At 41.7% G+C, this 9,488-nt stretch overlaps 1 protein-coding gene across 2 annotated transcripts; it reads right to left on the bottom strand.

The window, feature by feature from the left end:
* Positions 1-380: 380 nt before the first annotated feature.
* On the bottom strand, positions 381-9,272 carry MSANTD4 (Myb/SANT DNA binding domain containing 4 with coiled-coils). Of its 2 annotated transcripts, XM_056498172.1 has the most exons (3): positions 9,182-9,272; positions 4,028-4,656; positions 381-2,353 (listed from the first exon to the last, which is right to left on the bottom strand). In XM_056498172.1, the coding sequence occupies exons 2-3, from the start codon at positions 4,487-4,489 to the stop codon at positions 1,778-1,780; spliced, it is 1,038 nt and encodes a 345-aa protein (XP_056354147.1). In that variant the 5' UTR covers positions 4,490-4,656; positions 9,182-9,272; the 3' UTR covers positions 381-1,777. The 2 variants fall into 2 exon arrangements, with proteins under 2 accessions (XP_056354147.1, XP_056354138.1); XM_056498163.1 differs by lacking the exon at positions 9,182-9,272 and having other exon boundaries at positions 4,028-9,163.
* Between the last annotated feature and the right edge of the window lie 216 nt (positions 9,273-9,488).

Genomic DNA, 9,488 nt, shown 5'->3' on the forward strand with positions numbered 1-9,488 from the left:
TCTCTCCCTGCTCTTATCTCCACCTATGAATCTTTTGTTGTACTTCCTCTCCCCTGTCTAGCTGAAGAGTGATGGAGCAATACTGACATGAACTTGGCAACCCACTGAGGTAAGCCCACCCCACTCAGGAAGAAAAAACTCAGGGAAATTTTCCCCAGGGCAGTTCTATCTAACTGGTTGGTGTCTCCTTCATTTTTCTTTTCTCAAGTAAGCCCCAGTTAACTTAAATCCAGCTCTGAGGTGCCTCATCTTTCTGACTGACTACACAGGGAACACAGGCATCAGCAACTTTGGGGTGCTGCAGCATTCTGTATTCAGGTTTCTCTTATGATATACATACCTTAGTTTCTCTGTGAAGAAAGCCTCAAGAGCCATTTTGGAGTGCAGTAGTCAAATTTATTTCCACTGTAGAAGCACATTTGTTTCAGTAATAAAAAAATAATCTTTGCAGAATAAAAGTAAACCTGTAGTGGTATAAATATTATTTACTTGCACAAGAATTCACCTAAGTCACTCAACATATGTTTAGACTTAGTATTCCCACAGTCCTACATCTCCAATAGAGTTGACAAGATAGTTACTTGCAAAAAGATGAGAAAGGTGAAATCTGGCTCAGATGGGATTTAAACATATATGGAATAATAGAAAGCTTCCTTCCTTGGGTGTTTGTTTTTTTTGTTACATGACTACATTGCCTATGAAAAATACCAAGAGCCTTCAGCACTGACCATTTTTGTTTGTCTAATTAAAATATATTACATAGAGTCGCAGAAGCCTCTTCTGGCTGCCTTGCAGACATGACTTTGGCACTGGCCACACAGAACCAGCAATGAGTATAGAAGTGCTCAAGCTCAGAGGTTCTTTCTTAGGCTGTGCTCAGTCTCTGTGTCTCCGTTTCTAAGACTCCCATCACCAGCTACTGCCTTCCAAGAACAAACAAGGTCTAGCAGTTTTCTTCAGGGGATCATCACAGACTCATTAGACAGCATGGCTGATCAATCAGTAAGTCCCTGTGCTATGCTAACACAAGTGCTCTACTCCATACAGCATTACTAATGACCTGGTGAAACCAACTGGCCAGCTCATAGTAGGTATGGCTAATGTGTAACTTTACCTAATACGAATACTCCATCCAAAAAAAACCCAACAAAACCCAAACCTAAAAAAACCCTCAAACCTATTTTCTGCACTTCAGTTCAAGTTATGGAACGACAGTAAATACAATTGCAAGGAATTTAACTTGCACTTTAACTTCTAGATAACTCTTCAACTGTTTTTCCCAGTTGTGGGGGTGGAGAAAAAAAGGTGTGTGGGTGAAATAAAATTTAATGAATCACTCTCATAATGACTCCATATTCCTGTGTTCTGCCAAAATTATACTTCTTTACCATATAGGCTATCGTCAGCACCATGTCCTCACAGCAAACACTGATTTATTCTGATCCTTCCTGTTAGTACAGAGACAAAAAGTAAAAGGTTCAGCCTTGTTTCTTCTCAAGGCCTCTATGAGAGGACACTGAACTAATACAGCACAATACTGAAGACAAGAGAACATAACACTTAAGTTCTGATACACTGAAAAGCAATTTCACACATAAGCTCATTTATGTAGGCACACTGACATATTGAGCACCATTTTTTTTTTTTCAGTTTAACATCAACATTCAACTCTGAACAGAAGAATGTTAAGCCTCTAGGACAGTTTCAGTACCAAGGAAAGAACTACTTCTAATTTAGAAACATCAAAACACTAATGTTGACACCTTAGCTGAGACGTTCACTGCAAGTGACCCTCTCTCTGAATTCGAAGGCGCTCCTTCTCCACTTGCAAGCGTTCCTTCTCAATCTGCAGCTTTTCTGACTCAAACTTCAGGAACTGCAGCCTCTCTTTCTCTAACTGCAAACGTTCCTTTTCAAGTTTTAACTTTTCAGTTTCTAGATCCAGAGGCTGCATGATGGGTTTTTCAGTTTGGGTGAGGTCATTTTCCAGGGCAGGTTTCTCAGCATGCAGAGTGTCTAGCCTGAGTTTCTCCCACTCAATCTGAAGTCGCTCCTTCTCAATCTGAAGCCTCTCACGCTCCAAGTCAACGTGCCGCAACCGCTCCTTCTCAATCTGCAGGCGCTCCTTCTCCACCTGCAACCTTTCGGCTTCGATGTCCAGTCGCTGTTTCTCCAGCTCCACCTTTTGCTTCTCCAGATTTATAAGCAAGTGAGAATCTTCATAGGCTAGCCTAGCTTGAGCAGAGCTCAGATTTCCAAACTCTTCAATGTGGGGGAAGTCTGGTAGGTCGTTTTCCTTTTTCGAATCTGGCAGAACTGATGACAGTATTTCTTCTTCTTCCTCAATAGGAAACTGCAGAGAGGAATGCGACAGACAAGAATTACATTCCAGTCCTTATGCCAGAATAAATCTGTTACATACAACTGGACTGAAAAGAACATACTGCATTTTTTCGTCTTTAAATCTATTCAGAAGTGTTTAACTTGTATGTTGTAAAATAACCACGCTACATCAGAACATTTTTTTATCATTACACGGGAAGAGAAACAGGCTTTATCTGCAAGTTAGCATTTGGTAATGAAAAATGGAAAATCTTGTTCAGTGAATATACAAGAACTCCCAGAAAATACAGCACAGTAGTTTTTACAGATCATTCAGAACAACTGACAGAAAACTGGATCTAGAAGACCATATGTTGTGCTTACCTTTCATAGAGCTGAGTGACATTTATGTAAGCCACCAGGCATTTGTTGTGACTAATTATTTATCAGAGCAGATGGATCCATAGGCTATGTGTTATGTAAGCTAGCCTAACCTTCAATAACTTGGGCTATTGCATTCCTAAAAAACATTTAACACTGACATTTTTCACATGCTCCTAACTCTTCCAACTCTATTAAGTGGGTCAATAAGCAGAACTTGTTTAAGTATTATTATATTTGTATTATCATATTTGCTGTAAAGCTATTTGTGACACAGATGATGAGGTGGTTACAACCACTGCTCTCGGTAGACTGTAACATTTAGTGTACTATCACAGCCCTCATGCGCTATAAATTCATAGTACAAAAGAGATAAATTGTCTCCCAATACGTATGCTGCAAGAGAAAAGCAAACTGAGGAAGGTAAAACCCCTAAAGAAAAACCTTAGGAATGAGAGAGCCACTGCCAGTCCTCTAGCATTCAAGACACACACTGCTCTTCAGCACTGTATGACTGTAGTTCTCACTACCATCTAACAGCTTAGACTGGTTTTCTTCCAGCATACATATCAATGGAGTTAAGACAGGAATTGCTTCCCCACTCCTCCCACTCAGGAAAGAAAAAAAAGAAAAAAAAAAAAAATCAAAAAAGCCTCTCCCTTAAAAAACCCAAAACAAAATACCCCAAACAAATGTGTTCTAGTATCCCTTTTGGAAAAGAGAACTATGCATTTAAAGAGGAACAGCAAAACAATCCCAACATTTGACTGCACTCCAGCTAGTTGCCTATCCCAGGACAATCTCAGTACTACCAGGAGTATCAACTTGTCTATCAAACCCACTACTGCTGGTAAAATTCACACTAAATTCTGACAGAGAGGAATGGCTGACTGACTAATTCAAGTAATGTTTTCATCTTCTGTAGGCTCATTTCAAGAAATGCAAGCAGTATCATATTTCTTTCTATACCTGCAGGTAACATGTACTTTTATTTGTTAAAGATGAGTACCTCTCTGTTCATCCATCGAGGCAGTCTGAATACTAACATGATTAGTTTCCTTCAAAAGCGTATTTTCCTTGCATTGGCTCAACTAATGCTTATCTGTGGCACCCACAGAAAATACATGTGCAAAGACAAAGTTTAGGGATATCAAATCAGTAATCAGCATCCAAGACCTTACACGCAATTTCAAGCTGCTAGATTTGAATACCATGCCTTAGAAAAAAACATAAACAGATGCTGTGAAGAAACACAATAAGAAGCCTTATGCTGAAATGAAGCAAAGGCCACACTGCATATAGCTCACATATGTCAGTCACTCACTTCAAAATTCTGCGGGTCCTCCTCTTCCTCTTCTACTTTGATTTCTGTTAAAGATCCACCAGCTTCTCTGAAGTCAGTGATATTCTGCCATTCAAAACTAGATTCAATTGCAAATCCCATTTTCTCATCCATGTCTTCATTGAGAGAGTCATCTAAATTGGATGAAGGAAGGTGAAACCCAGCACCTACTACTTTGATGTTTGCATTCAGACGTTTTCTCTTCATGAGTGCTCTCCAGTCAAGGTATCGCCTTTTCACCTCTGTCCCTGTTCTCTGCTCTCCTTCACCTACTGCATTGACACACTCTGCTATTTCCTCCCAAGCTTTCCGTTTCATCTCGTTAATTGTTGTATTAAGTTGCTTTGAAAAGAGTACTTCTCTCCTTTTTCTGATTTCCTTAAGGAGAGTTTGAGTTTCCTGAACACTAAAATTGCTTTTTCTTTTTCTTTTTAACTGTTTCATTTTTTCGAGGCTTAACCTACTAATTTCACCACAGCAGACTACAGAGATGATCTGACACTAATCAGCTACTAATATAAATAAATTTAAAAGCAAATGAAAGCAGAGCTCAGTTCTCATGAAGTAAATTTTCTCTTCACTTTGTTGTATTTTTCTATTTGTCAGGCTTCCTAAGAGAAAAAGAGCAAACAAGATAAATCTCCAAGGCATATACCATATATTCTCATTTAACAACTTGAATCCTAAGTCATCATTTAAGGAATGCATATTTTGAACTAACTGTTTATTTGATAAAGAAAAACCATTTTGTTAAACTTTCAATACAAAGTAGCCATAGATACTTCCTCTAATTTCCTACAAATTATAAAATCATTAATATATCCATGTCACGAACTGTTAAGGTTGATTTGATATTTCCATTACAAAAGTACAGCTATTTTCCTTCAGCTCTTAAGAATTTTGCCAGTTGGGATTTCCTTAATACTGAAATTTGACACATACATTTCAGTTCTAATGCTCAATTACTACCCAAAGAAGCTGAAATTGTTATATCATTACTTCAAAAACATAAAATGTCTAGGGGAGTGAAATTTCTGAGACACATTTTAAATGAGACACCATTTTCATTAAAAAAAAAAAGGAAATTTATATGAGAAGTTGATATTTTCGAGACTTAACACAATCATAAATAAAAGAATTGGAGTAATCCTTTGAATGTCATAAAATATCTACTAGCTCAGACAAATGTCATTTGTTAGACAGGAAGCTTGTTAGACAGGACATTCTATTTTAACAGGAAATAGATTTAAGTCACTATATGCCCACAGTAAAACCCTCCTGTGTCCTTCTCTGCTAAACATTTCATGTCAGATACCATGGCATCTTTAAAGCTCATCCAGTGCTCTACCAGTGCTCAGCACCAGCTGGTCCTTTGCCTGATGCTGAAGAGAACTCGAACCCCCACAATTCACCTGACAGACTGTGCACAGCTGCAGAGAAGTGGAGAGTGAGTGGGAGGAACAGGGGACTAGTAAAGCAGTAATGAATATTATTATAATATAATATAAAAAAAAGCAAACAAAAAAACAATCCCAAAACAGCCCATCAAAACCTGGAAGCAAAGACTAAGAATCAAAAATGGTTCTTGGTCACAGACTGCTTTGCAATAGGTCCAGTTTAGGATTATTTTGACCTGTCTTTCGTACCATGCTCCATACCACTGCAGTAGGTTTCAAAGGCTTTAAGTCAAGTATGCCAGGGATCCACTATACACTACAGGCAGTTTCAAGCTGCTATTTGTTCACTATTGGTGCAGTAGAGACATTTGTCCACCTGAAGGCAAATGGCTTCCAGATTATAGATTCAATTGTTACTAACTAATGGACTTAATTCTTAAATAACTCCCTCCCAGCTACACAGGATTCTTGAATTACTAAGTATTTTTCCTCCTACTGGTCTACCTAAACTTGGTTAAAGCATACACATTAGCACATTGCACCACAAGGCCCCACTAGGGCAATAATGTCTAGTAGTTTAGACATTATTCTTCATCTCCTATACACTATTGACTGTAGTTAAGTGGCTCACTTGCAGTTTTCCATGTCAAGCAACATTCTTTCATAGCCAACAGGTATGCATGCTGCCATCAAGTATTTTCTCAAACACTGTGTTTAAAAAACTGCTTTACTACTTTTGCTCACTAAAATACCACTGTCACTATGAAATCACTTACTTCCAATGATTACTAGGTAGCAAATCTGCAAAACCAAGTCCCAAAAAGAAATCAAGTTATTATAAAGCACGGCCCTGTATCAGCACACACTCTACAATGCTCCCATGTAGCTATCCAGCACTTTGGACTCCTCAGACTCAAGCAGGAAGCTGCATGCTGCTGTTCAGGATGTGTGAAACTTTCTGCCCTTCTGAAAATAAAACCCCAGCTGTGTTTATGAAAAGCGAATTATTAAAAAAAATTTAGGTAACCTACTGTTTTAATGCAGACCCTTAACTTGACAAGACAAATAGCCAAAAAAAAAAAGCCATTGTGTAGAAAATCAGATTTATACTACAAGACAAACTCTATCTGCTAGAATTACACCAAATTTTCCTGAGATCTTTTATCTGATCTTTTAGCATACTCCTTAGAAGACTTCTGCTGAATGACAGCCATTTTCAGATCAAGGTATATACTGGTTAAGTTACTTAGCCTCAGCTAGGTGAAGAAGGTTCTTTAGGTCATGCCAAAATGGAACATGCCAACAAGGAATTTACATATTCATTTGGTATCTCAGCTTCCCTGGCTTCTTCTAAATTTCTCAGGGCTAGCACAGCAGGATAATGTGGGCACAAACACAGGACACCAAACAAAAATAAACCGGGTTTCCAAATCAATTTTTCATCATCTTCCAAATACAGTTCTACATCAGCATGGAAAATGCTGACAGGTAAGCTTTCTCCAAAGCTCTGGACAGGGCTGAGAGTTAAAAGATGCAAATGTCAGGCCACCCTGTGGGCCAGCCCACTGCTCCTTGCACAGTGCTCTCTCTGCATCATCTGCCTCATCTCCCCAGCCACGCTTTGCTAAGCACCTTATTTCAGTTATATTTTATGCCATAAGCCAAGGGCACAACCTTTAAGAACTACAATACTAACTTGGAAACTATTGACATCCAATTCTTTTACTAAGTGAAGTTTCCTTTCAGACTTTTTAAAACTTTTGCTAGAACACATCCAATAAAAGCCCCTGAATTTCACAGTGAAACATCAGCAAAACCTATATATTTTAAAACTCATGACTACCAACTTCCAGTTGGTAAGGACATCCTGCCTCTTTAACTTTTTCCTTTTTGAAAGCACACTGCCTTGTTAAGGACAAATCCTTTCTAATTCATATAAATGGAGTTAGTGAATTGTATTAACAGTATCCCAGAGATTGCTCTGTGTACTTATCTTATATGAACTAAAAAACATTATCTAACAAAAGCTGTGATTTGGGATATTCAGTTCCTAGCAATTACGAGGTGGTCTCTAGGATATTACTCTTTAATGAGGAAAAATGAGCTGTTCCATATTCAAAGTATATAAGAGATGGGAATATAAATGAGCTAGGATTTGTACACCTTCTAGATAGCTACAAGAAAAAAAAAATCCTAATATTCCAAACCTCAACAGCTGGGATAGCATTAATGCTCATACAATGCTGTGGTTTTGGATTAGTGTGACAATAATACTGGCAACACAGCAACGTGTTGGCTGTGGTTAAGTTTTAAACCAAGGATTTTTCGGTTTCCCATGCTCCACCAGTGAGGATGTGCACAAGAAGCTGGGTGAACTGCAATGCAAAACGTGTACTTTTAGGGCTTGGGTAGAAATGTGAAGTGATTGCTAAAAAAAACCTATTCTGATGACATCATAAAGACTTCAAGAGCCTTCCAGAAAAGATGGCAACATGGAGCTTTGACTTTCGGCCTGTCAGGCCTAAACCAGCCTGTAATCAAGAAAGGTCTCATCACTGCACCAAAGAAACACAAACTGTTGGGGTGAAAAGAAACAAGTACTGCAAAACTAAGCTGGAAACTTCACAAAGACAGAATATGCATACATTGAATACTTTTGACATAGTTAAAGACAAAAGCATCCTCATTGTGCCTCTCTTTTCTGTCTCCTTTGTTCACACTTTACTGTCTGACCACGTGGGACCAACAAAAATTAGCAAATGCCTCAAACAATCAATGAAGCAAACAAAAAGATCTATACATTCACCAGGAATGGTAGACTGTTGCTAGTATCAAACTTGAATTTTATGAAAATCATGATTTTTTACAAAAGATGATGTCTTGATTTTTTTAAACTTCCAGGGCTTGAATAAAAAACCATTCAAATTACGAGGACCTGCTATCTCTAAGTTTTTAAAAACAAAATTAGAGTCTTGAGTATCTTCTGACTAAAGCTTTCTAGAAAACTTTTTTGTGATTTCTAACAGATGGGTACATTAACTTGGAGACACTTACGCTTTTGTACAAAGGTTTTTAGTACTGGAGGGTCTGGGCGCTGCACAACACACCACCCAACACAACCATGCAACAGGACCGCGGTTTACACCAACGAAAAGGGAGGCACAGAAGGGACCCAACACCACCTAAAAGGACAATTCACCGAAGCAGGGAGAAAGCAGAGAGAAGACGGGGAGCAGCTGGGGATTCAGGAAGGCACAGAGTCATGAGGCCGAAGCTCTGTTTCCCCGGAGGAGGCACGGCCAGAAGGAACAGAACGGCCGGTCCGGCGCGGGAAGCGCTCGCAGGCGTGGGGCGGGCCCGGGAACACCGGGATCCCACCCGGAGCGCCGCAGGAGCAGCAACAAAGGGAGGCGGGGGCACGGCCGGCTGCCCGGCCAGCACAGCCCGGCTCCCGGGGAGCACAGGGGCCCGTGGGCCTGCTGCAGACCAGCGCCTCTCCGGCCGCCGGGGCCCTGCGCCGCCCCCGGGCAAGGAGAAATAGGGGCAGGACCTCCCATGGGAGACAAGACAGCGGGCAATCTCCTCATCAGCCCCAGGGGCCGAGGGCAGCGGAGCCCCACCGCTCTACGCCCGGCAGGGCGGCGGGGGCTGCCCACACGCAGGGGAGCGGCCGCCCCATCCCAGGGCCGGTCCCGCTGCCCGCCCCGCCCGGTCCCCGGGGGCCGCGCGCGCGACTCACCTGCGCCCGGCGCTCCCCTCCGGGCCGCTGGCCCTTTAACGGCCCCGCCGTCCCATTGGGCGAGCTCCCTGCCTGTCACTCTCCTCCGCACGCCTATTGGTGCCCCGTGCCCGCCGCTTCCCCCGCCCCGCCCTGCCGCGCCAGGCGGGCCGGAATCCCCGTCGCTCCTCCGCCGGCGGGGCCGCGCCGCGCGCAGCCGCCGGGCAGCCATTGGCTGCAGCCGCCGCCTGTCTTCCCCAGGCGTGCCGGTGATTGGCTGCGGCTGTCGCGGCCCGCCCCCTCAGCGAGGGCCCCTGCGCGGGGTGGG

The sequence above is a fragment of the Oenanthe melanoleuca genome, chromosome 1, assembly GCF_029582105.1.
Source record: "Oenanthe melanoleuca isolate GR-GAL-2019-014 chromosome 1, OMel1.0, whole genome shotgun sequence".
Classification (NCBI taxonomy): Eukaryota; Metazoa; Chordata; class Aves; order Passeriformes; family Muscicapidae; genus Oenanthe; species Oenanthe melanoleuca.

What these genes read in the sequence shown, in the direction of transcription:
- MSANTD4 (XM_056498172.1), bottom strand. Translation starts at nt 4,489, where the DNA reads ATGAAACAGTTAAAAAGAAAAAGAAAAAGCAATTTTAGTGTTCAGGAA. An exon ending in AGGACCCGCAGAATTTTGAA is followed by an intron (nt 2,354 to 4,027) that starts GTGAGTGACTGA and finishes TCCTCTCTGCAG; the next exon opens with TTTCCTATTGAGGAAGAAGA.